Source organism: Heterodontus francisci, chromosome 4 (genome assembly GCF_036365525.1).
Source record: "Heterodontus francisci isolate sHetFra1 chromosome 4, sHetFra1.hap1, whole genome shotgun sequence".
Lineage (NCBI taxonomy): Eukaryota > Metazoa > Chordata > Chondrichthyes > Heterodontiformes > Heterodontidae > Heterodontus > Heterodontus francisci.
The window spans coordinates 118644771-118664454 of NC_090374.1; the positions used below are offsets into that span (position 1 = coordinate 118644771).

Consider the following 19684-nt stretch of genomic DNA (forward strand, 5'->3'; position numbering starts at 1 on the left):
GGGTTTGGGGGTAATATACTAGCATGGAGTGAGTATTGGGTAACAGGCAGAAAACAGAGAGTAGGAATAAATGGGTCATTCTCAGGTTGGTAAGCTATGACCAATGGGGTACTGCAAGGATCAGTGCTTGGGCCCCAGCTGTTCACAATCTATATCAATGATTTGGATGTTGGGACCAATTGTAATATTTCCAAGTTTGCGGCTGACACAAACTTGGTGGGAATGTGAGTTGTGAAGAGGATGCAAAGAGGCTTCAAGGGGATTCGGACAGGCTGAGTGAGTGGGAAAGAACATGGCAGAAGTTATATAGTGTGGATAAGTGTGAGGTTACCCATTTTGGTAGGAGGAGTGGAGGTGCAGAGTATTCCTTAAATGGTGAGAGATTAGAAAGTGTTGATGTCCAAAGGGACCTAGGCGTCCTTGTTCATAAGTCACTGAAAGCTTCAATGAAGATGCAACAAACAGTTAGGAAGGCAAATGATATGTCAGTCTTTATCACAAGAGGACTTGAGGAGCAAAAAAGTCTTGCTTCAATTGTATAGAGCAATTGTGAGGCTGCACCTGGAATATTGTGTGCAGTTCTAGTCCCCTTGCCTGAGGAAGGATATACTTGCCATAGAGGGAGTTCAGGGGAGGTTCACCAGACTGATTACTGGGATGGTCGGATTGTCCTATGAGGAGAGATTGAGGAGACTGGGTCTGTATTCTCTGGAGTTTAGAAAAATGAGAGACGATCCCATAGAAACTTACAAAATTCTTACAGGGCTCGACAGTGTAAATGCAGAAAGGATGTTTCCTCTGGCTGTGGGATCCAGAACCAAGGAACACAATCTCAGAATAAAAGGCAAGCCATTTAGGACTGAGATGAGGAGGAACTTCTTCACTCAGGATGGTGAATCTTTGGAATTCTCTGCCCAGAGGGTGGTGGAAACTCAGTCACTGCGTAAGTTCAAGACAAAGATCAATAGAGTTCTAGTTGATAATGACATCAAGGAATATGGGGATAGTGCAGGAATATGGCATTGAGGTAGATGATCAGCCATGATCTAGAATGGCGGAGCAGGCTGGAAGGGCTGAATGACCTACTCCTGCTCCTAGTTCCTATGTTCCTAAATTATTCTGTTCCTCAGCATTAACAGCCAGAATTTAACGCCTCGCAGAACCAGGTTGAGTGAAAGGTGGGAATGCTGTTCCAGTTGCCTTCCTGCCCGCTGCAGTTTTACGAGCGGTGGTGGAGGAGACAAACGGCCCGTCTGCCCACGTCAATTAAGGCCCTGAAGTGGCCAATTAATTGTCACTTAAGGGCTTCGACCTGCCGCTGTTAGTATATTACCGCAGCAGGTGGGCGGTTCAGTAGCTCAGAAGGCCTCCCAGTAGAAACTGGTGGCCTCCTTGCGGCTGTTGGAGGGAGGGCCCTCCTGATCAGGCAACCCGTGCCTAACAGAGGATCCCCCGCCCCAGCACCCCGCTGCACAAGCCATCCCCACTGGAGCACCTCCCCCACCACTACTACCAGCACCCCCCTCCCCACCCCCCGCCCTCAAGCAACCCCTCCATTATCTTTTGGAAGATAATGAATTTGTCTATACTCACACTGTGACTCAGAAAACACTGGTAGAAATGTTGGTAAGTGCAGGCATTATAGCAAATGACAAGTAATAAATAATAGTTTTGAGCAGTTTTGATCCAGGTTATTAGCAAGGACCCACGTCCTTCCTAATAGGTGATTGAAATGGTTGAGTGAACGAATACTGTACAATAGATTAAGTAAAAAACTGTGTAAAGAATTGCAAATAATAATTAATCTGTTCAGGAAATACTTTGTTTTTGCATCCAATGAGGTGATTGTGTAGCACAGAAATGCATCCTGTCCAATCTAGTACTAAAATGATAGACTATTTTGCTGCCAGACTTTGCGCAAGTTCCCAGTTCTATTTCTCGTGATACAATATTGCTGATAACATAGAATTGATGGATTCTCCCATCGCTTCGATGGATGAGTTTTCAGGAAGGAGACTGGTTGTTCACCATCTAGGTTGGTGTCATCTCATATGTGATGTTAAATCAAATCTTGATTTGCAGATCTGCTTGCAAATATTACATATGAAGTCACTGTTGGAGGGATAGGTGAAGGCACTGGCTTTGTGGCATGCTGGCTTGTCTTGTAGAGACCTGACTCTGTTCTCCTCAAATGTTGAGATTGCTTGTTGACAGAAACATCTCCATTTGGATCTGTCCACGGTTGTTTTTTTTCTCATGAAGTGGGGTCCAATTTACAGGCTCTGAAATTGGCTTTCAGAATGTCTTTGTACCTAAGTTTGGCATGTCCTATGGTGTGGGTTCCCCTGCTCAGCTAGAATACTGCCTTTGGTATGAGGGAATCCTTCATGTGAACTACATGGCTGACCCAGCAAAGCTGAGCTCTGATGAGCATGCTCTCGATCCCAAGTATGTGGCACCTTGCAAGAAGTTCGGTGTTCGAGATTTTGTCCTGGCACTTGATGATGTTGCAGATAGATCTTAAGCAGTGAAGGTGGAATGCATCTAGTAGCTCTATGTGATGCTGGTAAGTTGTCCATGCCTCAAAGCCGTAGGGAAGTGATGTGAGAACCAGTGCCTGGTAATCCTTGATCTTTGTTTTGAGATAGACTCCATGCTCCCTCCAAAGCCTGTGGGTGAGCCTGCCGAATGCTAAGCTTGCTTTTGCCAGGTGTTTGGCGATTTCATCATCCAACGTGCTGTTGTTGGAGAGGATACTGCCAAGATAGAGGAACTTCTGAACTGAGTTGAGGGGTGTATTGTTGATTGTGACTATGGGGTCTTGGCGTTTGTGGCCAGGGCAGGTTGGTACAAAATCTCTGTCTTTTTCAGACTTATTGTAAGGCTGCAGTGTTCTGAGGCTTGGGCAAAGTGGAGTTTGTGCTTTGAGACCACAGTCGTCAGCAAACGAGTTCAATTAGTGGCACCTTGCAAGAATTTCGGTGTTCGAGATTTTGTCCTGGCACTTGATGTTGCAGATAAATCTTAAGCAGTGAAGGTGGAATGCATCTAGTAGCTGCAAGGAGCAATCTTTCTGTCTGTCCTGAACTGAATGTGCACTCCGATGTCGAGATCTTTGAGTGCATACAAGAGCATGGCTGAAAAGTAGATGGAAAACAGAACTGGAGCCATTACACAGCCTCATTTGATGTCATTGGTGACAGGAAAGGCATTTGCTAAGGCAGCATTCTGCATCACACTGGCCATCATGCCGTCATGAAATGAGCGGATGACCCTGATCATCTTTCTAGGGCAACCATATTTGTACCGCACCTTCCATAAGCCTCCACGGTTTACTGTGTTGAAGGCCCTGGTCAAGTCAATGAACACCATGTGGAAGTCCTTGTTTTGTTCGCAAGACCTTCCTTGAATTTGACACACAACAAAGATCATGTCGACTGTTCCTCGTCCGGCACGAAAGCCACATTGTGATTCTGGGTACACCATGTCTATTAGATAAGTGACAATCCCGTTGAGAATAGCCCTTGAAAGATCTTTTCCTATTGTAGAGCGAAGTGAAATACCATGATGATTGTAACAGATGGACTTGCTTCCCTTCTGTTTGTATAGGTGTGTTATGGAAGCATCCTTGTAATTTTGGGCACAATGCCCTGGTTCCAGATTAAGCAGAAGAGGCTAGTGAGTTTCCTAACCATGTGAGCTCCTCCGTACTTGAATACTTCAGGTGAAATGCCATCGGTTCGCAGGGACTTGCGCACAGACAGTTGCTTTATGGCTTTGGTGACTTTAGCTTGAGATGGATCGAGGGCAAGCTCATCAAGAATGCAATGCTATGGAAGCGATTCAATGCTGTTGTCAAACACTGTGGATAACATAGAATACAATTAAAGGAATTAAACCTTATCAGGATTAATTTTCAAAATAACCTAATGCATTTAAGGGGAAACTCGATAAGTACATGAGCGAGAAAGGAATAGAATGATGTGCTGATGCAGTTAGATGAAGTAGGGTGGAATGAGGCTCGTGTGAAGCATAAACACCAGAATAGACCAGTTGGGCTGAATGGCCTGTTTCTGTGCTGTAAATTTTATATAATTCCATGTCATATTAAAACATAGAATTTATTTAGGAAATAATAAGGTTTCACGAAATACTTTTACAGGAAAAATTGTTTTAAATTACTGGATACCTGTATTGTCACTCATGACCAAGTTATGGGTTGAGGATTGGTGGGGGCAGAGTGTGGTAGTGGTAAGGTTAGTAATGTGTGATGGGAAGGCTGCTCATAAGTAATGGGAAGGTTCAGTGGGGCTGAAACAGGAGTTTTTTAAAATTTATTCATGGGATGTGAGTGTTGCTGGCTAGGACAGCATTTATTGCCCATCCCTAATTGCCCTTGAGAAGGTGGTGGTGAGCTGCCTTCTTGAGCAGCTGCGGTCCATGTGAGGTAGGTAGGGAGTTCCAGGATTTTGACACAGCGACAGTGAAGGAACGGCGATATAGTTCCAAGTCAGGATGGTGTGTGACTTGGAGGGGAACTTGCAGGTGGTGGTGTTCCCATGCATTTGCTGCCTTTGTCCTTCTAGTTGGTAGAGATCGCGGGTTTGGAAGGTGCTGTCCAAGGAGCCTTGGTGCGTTGCCGCAGTGCATCTTATAGATGGTACACACTGCTGCCGCTGTGCGTCGGTGGTGGAGGGAGTAATGTTTGTGGATGGGTGCCAGTCAAGCGGGCTGCTTTGTGCTGGATGGTGCCGAGCTTCTTTAGTGTTGTTAGAGCTGCACCCATCCAGGCAAGTGGAGAGTATTCCATCACACTCCTGACTTGTGCCTTGTGGTAGACAGGCTTTGGGGAGTCAGGAAGTGTGTTACTCGCCGCAGGATTCCTAGCCTCTGACCTGCCCTTGTAGCCACGGTGTTTATATTGCTACTCCCGTTCAGTTTCTGGTCAATGGTAGCCCCTAGGATGTTGATAGTGGGGGATTCAGTGATGGTAATGCCATTGAATGTCAAGGGGAGATGGTTAGATCCTCTCTTGTTGGAGATGGTCATTGCCTGGCACTTGTGTGGCGCGAATGTTACTTGCCACTTATCAGCCCAAGCCTGGATATTGTCCAGGTCTTGCTGCATTTCTACACGGACTGCTTCAGTATCTGAGGAGTTGCGAATATATAGGAAATGTAGAAGGACTTTATGGATGCAGTGCTCATGCTCAATCAAAGCAGATTGGCATTGGATAATAATTCATATTCCAGAGAGGCTTTGCTGCAACTTTATAATGTTTGTATAAGCATGCTAAGATTTTAGATCACTTTGTTAGTGGGTCAAAACTGGTAATAAAAGACTTGAAATATTTTATATCTCTTACTTTCAGATGCGTATGACCAGTTTGTGGATATCTTTGGTGTGAATTCAGACAATTCAACTGCAATTGGCCCACCTAATGTCACAGAAAAGACAATGGAAGATGGTATTGCTGTAAGTACCTTCGAAAGAGATTAGTGTCCGATAGAACAGATTGCTAGGTGAAAGCAGAAAGAAAGACTTGGATTTATGTAGCACTTTTCATGACCTCAGGATGGCCCAAAACACTATACAGCCAAAGAATGACTTTTGAGGTGTGGTTGCTATTGGAATGTAAGAAACACAATGGGCAATTTGCACACAGCAAGGTCCCACAAACAGTGATGTTGGCTGAGGAATAAATATTGACCAGAACAGTGGGGAGAACTCCCCTGCTCTTCATCAAAAATGTGCCATGGGATCTTTTACACCCACCTGAGAGGGCAGATGGGGCCTCAGTTTAACGTCTCATCCAAAAGACAGCACCCTACAGTGTAACATTCTCTCAATACTGCACTGAATTATTAGCCTATATTATGTGCTCAAGTCTCTGTAGTGGGACTTGAATCCACACCTTCTGACTTAGAGGGCTGAGTGCTACCACTGAGCCAAGGCTAGGTGGATTTCACATGGCTGTTTTATAGAATAATAATTGCAATCATATTAGACGCTACGATGCTTGGAGATAGATTTTTAATGAAAAATGAGCTAAATGGCCTCACTCATCCATATTTATCTTTCTGACCATTCTGATACTAAAGAAATCATATAATAAAATGACAAGGTGGGCACGTGCCATACTCATTCGTGATTGGTAAGGTCGTGGCATCACTATCACGCCCTGGCCACTGTCACTGAAACAGTCATGCAGTAGATCATTATCTTCAGGATTTAAAAAAATATTCATTGATGTTACTTTAATTAGAGCTCAAAAAGAGTTCTGATTTTTAGCATCTCCCTAAATCTAAAATTAAAAATGCAAATATTATTTAATTTCAATTTCCTCAGTGCCTGGAGAACATCTTGTTAATATTCCCACTGGATATATTCTGTAATATGTAATTTAAATGGTTTTATTGAGTATTTTTACATCTTTGCAACTTCATGGCAAAAATCAGGTACATTATGTTGACTCTCAAAGCTTAGTTGTAAATATTTCAAATTGGAACTTTACCTCTTTGGCTAAAAGGGAGCAAGAAGGAATGAACTATTTTGGATTGTGTTAAGAAGTTATACACATAATCAGCAGTAGAAAATTTAAAATGTATTTTTGAAAAATTAATGTCACTTTGTCTTTCTTTGCAACATCAACATAAGAAATGCAAGTGGCACTTGTGCCCAGTGCTCAGATGGAAAGCTTATAGGTCACGCTGAGGTTCCCAGCTGAGTAGTTCCTGATCCTGGAATTGGAGCTATCAGGTGGAGATCCTTCTCCACTGATAGGGAGAGTGAATTGAACAACCAACCAAGCTTTGCCACTCTTGTGCAACCTCTGAGCAGCCAGATACAGAGCAGCACTGGCAGAGCAAGTCAGCTGCCGATGCAGATGCTCAGGAATGTAGAACTGGTTAAAAAAAGGGCGAAAAGTGCAAAAAATAGAGGGAAGAGATCTTACCTTAGTTAATATAAGCCACTTGGCTAACACCCATTGAGATATCAAGAATTAAGTTTAACACCTTTCCTGAAAACTGAACTCTGTTCGATAGATAACCTATTGAGGATCTGTAATAACCAATCGCACCTTTATTCATGTTAATATACACAATAAGTTTAAATGATTGGCACCTTTGTTCCAATTTTTTACCCATTTGTGCTAGAGAGATTTAGGACATCATGTAGCTGCAAAGCCTTATAATAGTTAAGAGCTGAATGAATGTGTGGTTAGGGATAGGATTTAAGGTTAGAGAGGTAAACATAGATGGACATAAACAGCTACTTCATGAAATACAATGGATCAATCATTGAACAATAATCAATAGTTTCCCTGACAATTATTTTCATATCAACAAAAGGGCTTTTTATATTGGTCTTCTTTGAAGCTGGATTGCAGAAGTTTGGATGAGTTAGTTGACTCCTCATATTTATACTATTAGATCCAGGTACAACTGGGGCCCCTATTTTAAACTCCCAGTGAGTTTTTGGTTGGGTCAGTGGTGAGGTGAAATGAAACTCACCTGTTTATTTTCATTCCTGGGTTTCCAGCAGCGTAAAATTGGGCAGCCATATGCTGTCTGGTGGCACTTCAGTAAGTATGGGGAGGGTCTCACAGGAGGGAAGGGGCGGGAGCTGCTTGTTGTCTGGGGCAGGGAGACCTAAGCAATACTTGTGGGATCTGGAGGAGGACTTCTGCTGCCCCCACAAAGGAAAGCATAAAACTTACTGGTTGGGCACTCATCACCTTTCTGTCAAGTCCCAACTCTTTTTTTATTTATTTATTTAGAGATACAGCGCTGAAACAGGCCCTTTGGCCCACCGAGTCTGTGCTGACCAACAACCACCCATTTATACTAATCCTACAGTAATCCCATATTCCCTACCACCTGCCTACACTAGGGGCAATTTACAATGGCCAATTTACCTATCACCTGCAAGTCTTTGGCTGTGGGAGGAAACCGGAGCACTCGGCAAAAACCCAGGGAAAACTTGTAAACTCCGCACAGACCCAGAATTGAACCCGGGTCCCTGGAGCTGTGAGGCTGCGGTGCTAACCACTGTGCCACCCTCTGTTTGGTCTAGCAGGAAAGCCAAAGTGGCTTCCCACTAAGGCCCAAATTAACACGGTACTCGGGGTCCGAAAATGTAATCAGTTCCCAATCTCCATATTTATAAGGTCTGCATTGGCTTTGACTGGGCAGCTTAGACACATATCCAGAAGCCTGCATAAAAATTGTAATTGGGAACTGGGTGACTTTATGGCGGGTACGTCTCATGGTGATTTTCACCAGGCAGTAAGGTTAAAATTCCCCCCTGGGTCTGCAAGGTTGCTGTCAATCTACAGAAACATCTGGCAGGATTTTATTCTGCCTTTGGTGACCGGCATGGAGGCAAGGAGGCAAACAAAATGGCAAAGGGGTACCGTTCCCGACGTGGCCTGGGCCCCCTGTCATTTTGTCTGGGCGAGGATGGCCAAGGAAGGCAGTCCCACCCCAGACTAATTGAGACCCTTAAGTGGCCAATTAATGGCCATTTAAGGGCATCTTTCCACCTCCACCTCAATTTTATTGAAGGCAGAGGGGTGCGCCGCTGCAGGGAAACGCTGCCAGGTAAAGCCTGGCGTGGCCTCCTAGTGGATTTGGGGGGGAGTGGTTCCTCCTTTGGGGGCAAACAAGGGCAGCCAGAGCCCCCCCCCCCCCCCCCCCCCCACTCCCCGGTGGCGATGGTCATCTTCCCAGGAAGATACCCCCAGCCTCACCAATACACCCACCCACCCTGTCGCGGGGGCCATTCAGGGGGCCCTGAGCCCACTTAGCTGTCCCAGGGTCTAATCCTTCTTCAGTGCTGCAGGGCCTCCTGCAGTGCCAGCAGTGCCCACTGCTCCCGGTGGCACTGTTGGTACTACAGAGCTGCCGGCCTTCCGATTGGAGGCAGGAGCTCCTCCCTTAAAGGGACGGTGTTCCTGGCGGTGAGCAGCTAATTGACTGCCTGCTGTTAAATAGCAATGGGGATCCAACGAAGGGCCGAGGCAGGTTTTCCCCCTGCCGCCTGGACCCCCGTCACTTGAATAAAATCTGGCCCATCAAGTTCCACTAATCTGAGTAAAAAAAAATTGCTAAAGGTCCTGATAGTTAAACATTATGAATTTGCTAGACTCAGTAACTGAATATAATAGATAATGAAATTACTACCAACTTATAGCGAACATCTGAGCAGTAATCTTCATTAGCCCATAAAGAACAGTGACAAAGTACATCATTATATATAAAGTAAATCAATGCTGCCAGTCATAAAATGTTTATATTCTTGTTACATTAACTTAAGAAATAAAAGTGTGACTCATTACATAATGTTGTCATATGTGAACCATTCCTGTTGCACTGTCAGCACATTCTGGTTGCTTCAATTTCTCCAGATCTCAGAGCAGCATTGTGTATTCAGAATTCCATATGTAAATCACTGATGTTACTAGTGATACTCCATGGGAATTTTAACAGGCCCTTAGAGGCGGGTTTGGAAGTGAGCAAGTGAGCAAAATCAGAGAAAAATACATTGGGCCAGTTTTGTTGACATGTGCCTGCCTCCGGCTGCTTTTCCCGGGAGCGGGCTGACTCCAATATTGGCAACCCATGCACCAGTGGCGGGAAGCCAATTCAGGTTGTTGAGGAAGTAATTAATAGCAATTTTCCCACCACAATAAAATTTTTCCAGTGGTGCACGGGCTGTGTCAACCTTGTCAACTCAGAGGAGGCAACAGCCAGCAGGAGGTCAGAGCGGCATGAAAATAAGATGCAATCTTACCCTTTAATGACGCAAACTGCAAGCCTGAGGGCATCCACAAGCAGAGGCTTGCCATTTTGCTCTACCCTCTTTGAGGCTTTCACCTCAGCAGCACATTGACACTCCAGCCGCTGTGAAGGCTGCTGGTGCGCTGATTGGCCCTCTGTCCTTCTCAACCCACTCGCCATCCCTAATTGGACAGCAAACCCAAATGTAGCTGATAATTGGTTGCCTTCTGGAAAATTGACCCGGTAGGCGTGATGCTCTGACATCTGGGTCACGGAACCGTTAATGGACCCAATGGCTGAAAATATCTTATGCCTGGAAAATTCAACCCTCCGGGTTTGAAAGAAACCCAAAGTGTGTGTGTTCCACCAACATCGTATGCATTACACACAAGGCTAATGTTTTGGACTTTTTCTAATAGCTATTGTGGGCAGGCCAAAATTAATGTCCATCAGGGTGGTTCACACCATCGGGTCGATTTTTATACTTGGCATACATTAATTGGTGGAGGAATTGCAATGCTCGCCCAATGTCGTCAGTGAGCCACCTGGGCCTAGAATTTCAGTAGCATCCATTCGTGGGCGCCTTCCTGCAGACTGCTAAAAGTCCATGCTCAAATGGGGAGGCCTGAGGAGCTTGGGATTTTGGGCCTCGGACCATATTATTATGTAGATGGCGCAGCAGTAGGAACCAGCACAGGTTCATGCACCAATTTTCATATATGTGATTGGGTAAGATCTGGAGTAGGAACAGCTCGGCTTCAGAGTACCACGGAGGGCTGTCGAGGAGGAAGATCACGAGGGTCTGGAGGTAGAATGGCTGGGACTTAGAGTGCAATCGGAGGGTTGTCGGGGTCGGGGAAGAAGAGCATAGGGGGTTTGGAGTATTGTTGCGGTCAGAACTGCTGTCGGGGGCTGGCTAGGAGGATGGCGATGGGGCCTGTGAGGAAATGGTGAGACCTGGAAGTCAGAGTTGGGAGTGAAGTCAGAGATCTCAGGACCAAGAGAAGTGTTGATTATGGTAAATACTTACCTTTTTTTATTTATTCTGTGCTCCTTAAAGCATACAGTGTCCTGGGTTTTACCTAATAGGGGCATAGAGTACAAGAGCAAGGAAGTTATGTTGAACTTGTATAAGACACTAGCTCGGCTTCAGCTGGAGCATTGCAGCCAATTCTGGGCCCCGCACTTTAGGAAAGACGTGAGGGCATTGGAGAGAGTACAGAAAAGATTCACGAGAATGGTTCCAGGGATGAATAATTTCAATTATGAAGATAGATTGGAGAAGTTAGGACTGTTTTCCTTGGAGAAGAGAAGGCTGACAGGTGATTTGATAGTGGTATTCAAAATCATGAGGGGTCTGGACAGAGTAGATGGAGAGAAACTGTTCCCACTCATGAAAGGGTCGAGAACAAAAGGGCACAGATTTAAAGTATTTGGTAAAAGAAGCAAAAATGACATAAGGAAAAACTTTTTCATGCAGCAAGTGGTTCAGGTCTGGAATGCACTGCCTGAGAACATAATGGAGGCAGGATCAATTGAAGCATTCAAAAGGGAATTGGACAGTTATATGGAAAGGAAGAATGTGCGGTGTTATGGGGAGAAGGCAGGGGGATGGAACTGAGGGAATTGTTCTTTCGGAGAGCTAGTGCTGATGTGATGGGTCGAATGGCTTCTTTCTGCACTGTAACGATTCTGTGATTCTTTAGGTTTGGTTTTCCTGGAGGCATTCAACGCTGGTGCTGGCTGCCTCAGGTGCAAACCAAAATTGCAAGATGGACCAGAAGCAAGTGTTCGGCCACTTATTTGCATATGTTACTAGTCTAGCACCTGCTTCAGACTTGGGTTAAGGGCATCTCTTGTTTGGCCTTTACCAAAATGGCATCCGGTGCTGCCTTCACCTGAATTTTGTGCGCATGGTGTGGATGCCATTTTGGACATAAAACAGCACCCGTTGCAATGAGAATCTTTTTATGTTGTCTGATGCAACATAAATTAGATGCGTGGAGTTCAGTTGATTGAAGATCTCAAACAGGTTTATTAACAGCTAACAAGTATGCTATTTACAGGACTTGCCTCAAGGTGTTACAATAGCAGAGTGAGACTGGCATGTAGTCACAAAACTATGTCCTGGCACTTAGTTCATTAGCATACTAAGATCTTAAAGGAATATCACTCTTAAAGGCAATCGCACAACATCCCCCTTCTTTCCAAAGATAATTCTCATATGCTAAACATAAAAACATTTAAAATTAGATAACATCAAAATTATTTACACATGGATAGAGATTGAGAAATTTTCCAAATATAGAGGTTTAGGAGTCCATCTATCATTTCCATTGTTTGACAACTCGTCCAGATCTGGTTCAGGTATAACTTTCTGGGGATATGCATTTCACCCCTGGCTGTCCTGCGTTTTCAACATGTTGTCAATACATTGGCTGCTGTCCAGTTGATCTGTCACACCCCCACCATCGAAGCATGCTTCCTTGAGTCCGCCGTGCGCAGTTGGAGTACTGCACACCTCTTTTAGTTGTCTTCAGTTCCTTCTCAATGCCGCTCCAGTAGATATTGTAATTTCATAGTAGCTAGACTCACCACACACTCTGAACTCTGCAGGCAACCATGTTTTCATTTTGGTGTAAATGACCCTGATCTTTCATCCTACATATAGCTGAGGTAGTTCCACCCTTGCATGTCAGTCATGCACCATCTTCATTCTCCACTGTTTTTCAAGCAGTGTCTCCTGCACCTCAGAGAATTTGAATAGATGATGGCTTGGCAGAGTTGCCTGCACTTGTCTGCCAAACATGATCTCTGCTGGTGACGGTAAGCCCAGAGGTATAGCTGTGAGATGGAGCTGAGCAACACGAAGATCTTGTTTCGTTGCCCTAAACTTTAGGATAAGTGCTTTGACTGTGTGGAGCATTCGCTTGGTGAGACCATTAGACCTGGGGTAGTGTGGTGAGGACGTCACATGGTTTACACCCCATTCCGCGCACATATCCCTGAAAGATGTGCCCAAATACTATGGCCCATTATCAGAAATGATTTCTTCAGGTGCACGGAATAAACAGAATATTGTTATGTTTATGCCAGGTTACTGGGTTTAGTTTGCAATATCTGATTTAACTCAAAGCAATGCAGATATTACACTTGTAAATAAATCAGTTGGTTATTTAACACAACACATTAACTTAAAAGTTTTTACAGGATTTCACTACAATCAAAGCAGTGTGTTTTCTGTAAAAGATACAAGCTGTGTGTTCTGTAGAAGCTTCTAGCAGTCTCTTAGTTTCACTTTCATTCTGCAGCCCAACCTGGAGGCTTACGCAATCAAACACAGTAAACACAGATAAGTGGACGGACTGATACAATCAAACCCTGATTGATCAAACACTACAAATATAGCTCTCAATGTGTCTGCAACGACTGCACTTGAAGTGCCTTTTAGCTGTCTGACAATTTTAAATTTGGAGAAATAATCAGTGACTAAGATAAAGTCATCTCCATTAATGGAAAATAGGTCAGTGGCGATTTTGGACCAAGGGACTGATGGAATCTCGTGAAGATGTAGAGGTTCTTTGCATTGTTGTTGCTGCTGGCTCTGGCATCCTCACACATCCTCACTAACCTTTCAATGTCATTTTTGATCCCTGGCCAATAAACAGTGTCTTGTGCCAGTCTGCATTATGCCCATATGGCCCTGGTGAAGTTGTGAAGATTTCCTGTCGGAGAGCATTGGGCACAATCACTTGTTTTGCCTTGAAGGTGACGCCTCTTGAGATACCGAGTTCATCTCTATAAGGCCAGAAACATCTGAGGGTTTCTGGCACCTTTTTTACCGTGTGAGGCCAGCCTTAGATGATGACTCTCCGCAGTACCTTCAGTTGTGGGTTATTTGCTGTTTCTGATTGTATTGGTCACATTTGTGCTGACCATAATGCAATAAGTCGATTTTGAGCACCTCGATGTTCATGCTGTCTACTTGTAGATCCAGTGGAACTTCTTCATTCTTGCTCAGGTTTGGCAATCTCCTCAGCATATCTGAAGTGACCATTTTAGTGCCTGGTTTGTAGCAGACGTTGAAGTCCTACCCCTATACCTTCACTAAGAGGCGCTGTAGTCGAGGTGGTGTGCTTGTCAATGGTTTGCCTCAAATCATCTCCAGTGGTTTGTGGTCAGTTTCCACCGTGAACTGCTTGCTGAACAGGTAGGTGTGGAACCTTGTGATCCCAGGCACCAAAGCAAGTGTTTTATGCTCTATGTTTGACTAATTGGATTTTGCTGAGGATAAATATTTGGATCCGAATGCAATTGGTTTGCCGTCCTGTAAGATGCACACTCTTAGCCCTTTCTGTGAGGCGTCGCCTTCCAGGATGGTCTTTTTTCTTGGGTCGTAATACTGCAGGGTACAGGTTTCTGCCAACAATTCTTGTTTGAGCAACTCAAACATATGCTGATGGTCCTCCTGTCATCTCAGCAATGATGCTTTGTAAGAAAAATTTGGAATGTATAGTGCCAAGAAGTTGAAAAATCCAAGTTATCTCTGGAGGTCTTCCTTTTTTTTTATTTGTTCATGGGATGTGGGTGTTGCTGGCTAGGCCAGCATTTATTGCCCATCCCTAATTGCCCTTGAGCAGATAGTGGTGAACTGCATTCTTGAACTGCTGCAGTCCAGGTGGTAGGTACACCCACAGTGCTGTTAGGAAGGGAGTTCCAGGATTTTGACCCAGAGACAGTGAAGGAACGGCAATATAGTTCCAAGTGAGGGGGGTGTGTGGCTTGGAGGGGAACCTGCAGGTAGTGGTGTTCCCATGCATCCGCTGCCCTTGTCCTTCTAGGTGGTAGAGGTCATGGGTTTGGAAGGTGCTGTCTAAGGAGCCTTAGTGCATTGCTGCAGTGCATCTTGTAGATGTTGCACACTGCTGCCACCGTGCATCGGTGGTGGAGGGAGTGAATGTTTGTAGATGGGGTGCCAATTAAGTGGGCTGCTTTGTGCTGGATGATGTCGAGCTTCGTGAGTGTTGTTGGAGCTGCACCCATCCAGCAAGTGGAGAGTATTCCATCACACTCCTGACTTGTGCCTTGTAGATGATGGACCGGCTTTGGGGAATCAGGAGGTGAGTTACTCGCCAAAGGATTCCTAGCCTCTGACCTGCTCTTGTTGCCATGGTATTTATATGGCTACTCCAGTTTAGTTTCTGGTCAATGGTAACTCCCAGGATATTTATAGTTGGGGATTCAGTGATTGTTATGCTTTTGAATATCAAGGGGAAATTGGTCGTTGCCTGATACTGAGGGTGGCACAGTGGTGCAGTGGCTAACACCGCAGCCTCACAGCTCCAGCGACCTAGGTTCAGTTCTGGGTATTGCCTGTGTGGAGTTTGCAAGTCCTCCCTGTGACCGCGTGGGTTTCCTCCAGGTGCTCCAGTTTCCTCCCATAGGCCAAAGACTTGTGGGTTGATAGGTAAATTGGCCATTGTAAATAAATTGTGTAGGTAGTTGGGAGGAGAATAGAGGGAAGGTAGGGATGTGAGAGGGGAAAAAATGGGATTAATGTAGGATTAGTATAAATGGGTGGTTGATGGTTGGCACAAACTCAGTGGGCTGAAGGGCCTGTTTCGGTGCTGTATCTCTCTATGACTTGTGTGGCACAAATGTTACTTGCCACTTATCAGCCCAAGTCTGACTGTTGTCTGTATGTTTGCATCCGGCTGTGTCTTTGGAGCCAGAATTTCTGCATAGGTGGGCCCAATGTCCTTTTGTCCTGCACAGGTCACAAATGCAGGTCAACTTTGCCGTGAGTGGGACCAACCACACTTACCACACAGCCTGCTTGCTCTTTTCAACCTGGTTATCGTGTCGATACTTCTGGCTGCACCTAGTGCTTGTAGGTGCTGTTGTCCAGCTACAATGGCTTCATATTTCCTGCCATCTTCCAGCAATGCATCAATGCTGTGACCTTTCTTTTTCCCCAAGAGGTCCTTTTGAAATGATTCAATGGGTGTTGATGCAATCACCAACTCCATTATTCGGTCTGACAGCTCAGTTTCTGAGACGTGGCATTTGTTGTCCTTACTATGACATCCATTATATTAAGTTTGAAAATTACATACTCCAATCACAAATATGAAGCTTAAATTTAAACAAAGCCAATTATGTAGGTATGAGAAGGAGCTGGCTAAGGTTGATTGGGTAAAGAGACTAAAAGGTATGGTGGTAAATAAACAGTGGGAAACATTTAATGAAACAATTCAAAATATTCAACAAAAATACATTCCATTGAAAAATAAAAACTCAGTGAGAAAGATTTATCAATGGCTTACTAAAGAGGTTAAAGATAGTATTAGATTAAAAGAAGAGATTTATAATGTTGCAAAGAATAGTAGTAAATCTGAGGATTGGGAGTGTTTTAAAAATTAGCAAAGGGCCATCAAAAAGTTGATAAAAAGGGAAAAAATAGAATATGACAGTTAACTATCCAGGAATATAAAAACAGATTGCAAGACCTTTTACAAGTATATAAAAAGGAAGAAGAAGCTAAAGTAAACATTGGTCCCTTAGAAGCAGAGGCAGGAGAAATTATCATGAGGAATGAGGAAATGCCAGAGATATTGAACAAATATTTTGGGTGGTATTTTATGCTGTCCCCCATGGTGCATTTGAAGGTGGGGAGGGCATTTAATCGGGTGGGTGGGAACCCTGCCACATTTCTGCCTCTACCCCGATTGAGTCTGTGGCAGGCAGACAGGCTTCCTGCCCCGTCGCCAACTGAGGCCCTTAAAGGTTAATTAATACCCAATTAAGGGTTTCTTCCTATAGCCACTGGTGTGAACCCAGCGGCAGGTAGGTCTGTCGCCACACAGTGAGCACAGCATGCAAATTCTTGCGGGGTTGCTTGCCGGCTCCTTGTGGTGGGGTGGGGAGGAGGTGTCCCTCATTCAAAGGCACTCAGGTGCCTGATGGAAGGACCCGGCATTGGGAAGAGGGGGCTGCTGAGAGCCTCCCCACTGCCCTTGGTAGCTGCCTTTCTCGCAGCAGTCACCATCTTCCCGGTGACACTGCTGAGCAAAAGAGCTGCTGGCTTCTGATTGGCCAGCAGCCCTTGGTGGGCGGGACTTCAACGATCCCAGGGAAGGTCCACCACTGCTCATTTAAGTGCCTGATTGGCACTTAATTTGGCAGGCCTTCCCAAAATGAGGTGATGCGGAGCCCTTGCCGGCTCTCCAGCTGGTGGTCGAGACCCCCATCATCTACATTAAATACCATCCTTTTTGTCTGTCTTCAAAGTAGAAGCTACAAGTTACATACCAGAACTAAAGGGGAACCAAGGGGCTACTTAAGAGTGAGGAAACTAAGGTAATTAAAATCAGCAGAAAAAAAGTACTGGAGAAACTAGTGGGATTAAAATCAGACAAATCCCCAGGACCTGATGGCCTACATCCTAGGGTTCTAAAAGAGATAGCTGTGGAGAAAGTGGATGTGCTGGCTATGATTTCCCAAAATTCCCCAGAATCTGGAGCAGTCCCAGCAGATTGGAAGTTAGCAAATGTAACCCCGCTATTCAAGAAAGGAGGGAGAGAGAAAACAGAGAACTACAGGCCAGTTAGCCTGCCATCAGTCGTCAGGAAAATGCTGGAATCTATTATTAAGGAAGTCTTAACAACGCACTGAAAAAAGCATAGTATGATTAGACCAAGTCAACATGATTTTATGAAAGAGAAATCCTGTTTGACAAATTTATTAGAGTTTATTTACAAGAGGATCTAACTAGTAGGGTAGGTAAAGGGGAAATCAGTAGATGGGGTATACTTGGATTTCCAAAAGGCATTCGATAAGGTGCCACACAAAAACTTAATACATACAATAATGGCTCGTGGAGTTGGGGGTGATATATTAGCATGGATGAGGATTGATTAACTGATAGGAAGCAGAGAGTAGAGATAAATGGGGCATTTTCAAGTTGGCAGACTGTGACTAGTGGAGTGCTGCAAGGATCAATTCGGTTCACTCCACGTGATATCAAGAAATGGTTGAAGGTACTGGATACTGCAAAGGATATGGGCCATGATAACATTCCGGCAATAGTACTGAAGACTCATGCTCCAGAGCTAGCCATGTCCCTAGTCAAGCTGTTCCAGTACAGCTACAACACTGGCATCTACCCAGGACATTACTGATGGAGTTCCTCAGGGTAGTGTCCCAGGCCAATCATCTTCAGCTGCTGCATCAATGACCTTTCCTCCATCATAAGGGCAGAAGTGAGGATGTTCGCTGATATTGCACAATGTTCAGCATCATTCGCAACTCCTCAGACACTGAAGCAGCCCGTGTCCAGATGCAGCAAGATCTGGATAACATCCAGGCTTGGGCTGATAAGTGGCAAGTAACATACGCGCCACACAAATGCCAGGCAATGACCATTTCAAACAAGAGAGGATCTAACCATCCCCCCTTGACGTTAAGTGGCATTACCATCGCTGAATCCCCCACTATCAACATCCTGGGGGTCACCATTGACCAGAAACTGAACTGGAACAGCCACATAAATACTGTGGCTACAAGAGCAGTCAGAGGCTGGAAATTCTGTGGCGTGTAACTCACCTCCTGACTCCCCAAAGCCTGTCCACCATGTCCAAGGCACAAATCAGGAGTGTGATGGAATACTCTCCGCTTGCCTGGATGGGTGCAGCTCCAACAACATGCAAGAAGCTCGACACCATCCAGGACAAAACAGCCCCCTTGATTGGCACCCCATGCACCACCTTCAACATTCACTCCCTCCACCATCGATGCACAGTGCCAGCAGTATATACCATCTACAAGATGCACTGCAGCAACTCACCCAAGGCTCCTTAGACAGCACCTTCCAAACCCCCGACCTCTACCACCTAGAAGGACAAGGGCAGCAGATACATGGGAACACTACCAACTGCAAGTTTCTCTCCAAGCCACACACCATCCTGACTTGGAACTATATCGCCATTCCTTCACTGCCATTGGGTCAAAATCCTGGAACTCCCTTCCTAAGAGCTCTGTTGGTATACCTATACCCCAAGGATTGCAGCAGTTCAAGAAGGCTGCTCATCACCATCTTCTCAAATGCAGTTAGGGATGGGCAATAAATGCTGGCCTAGCCAGCGACGCCCACGTCCCTCGAATGAATTAAAAAAAAATACATCTCATAACCAACAGGTATACAATAACTGATGGTGGTAGTAGACATTCATACCTCATCGCAGGAAATTACAAGACAGTCCTGGAGGGTTGGCAAACTTATCCCCATATAGTTGTGATCTATTTTCCTCTTCTAGGTTACTGACTACATCACAAAATTTAGTTTCTCTCCAAATTTAGCTATTATTTAGTGCTTATGCCTTCCTCCAGATCATTAATGAATATATCAAACAGAAGGAGAAAAAGTACTGGCCCCTGGTGCAACCCCTCATGATAAGATTCCATTATTTAGTGACTGCATTTAATTAGTTATGGTCCATGAGCAAATTTTATATCTAACTTCCCATTTCAATCACCACACCACGCGGGCAATTTTTATCCCTATCCACTTGGCTGAAACCAGACAGGTAGGATGTTAAAATGCCTTGAGTCACTTCCCTTCCCTGGAACCATTAGGATTTCATCGCCCAAAGCCAGAGGAGTCCTTCTGTTCACATGCATGTTGGGTGCGATGACGTTTTTGAGACCTGATTTCAATTGTAAATCTGGCCTGAGTAGAAAGCCAATGTGGTTTTCCCCTCAGGCCAACCTAGGACAGAAACTAACCAGCCCCAGGGGAGGCCACAAATTGTGGTTTTCTTTGTGGGGGCCATGAGCAGGAATGCTTATCTGGGCCCAGATGATTCCCCCCCTTCTTGAATACAAAATTCCAAAGTGAACAAGAA

At 44.9% G+C, this 19684-nt stretch overlaps 1 protein-coding gene across 1 annotated transcript in view; it reads left to right on the forward strand.

Moving 5' to 3' along the window:
• ntrk2a (neurotrophic tyrosine kinase, receptor, type 2a) overlaps positions 1-19684 on the forward strand; it is a 280149-nt gene that overhangs the window by 63838 nt on the left and 196627 nt on the right. The window contains exon 10 of the mRNA XM_068030046.1: positions 5372-5475. Coding sequence (XP_067886147.1) covers positions 5372-5475 — 104 coding nt within the window. The remainder of the gene's footprint in view (positions 1-5371; positions 5476-19684) is intronic.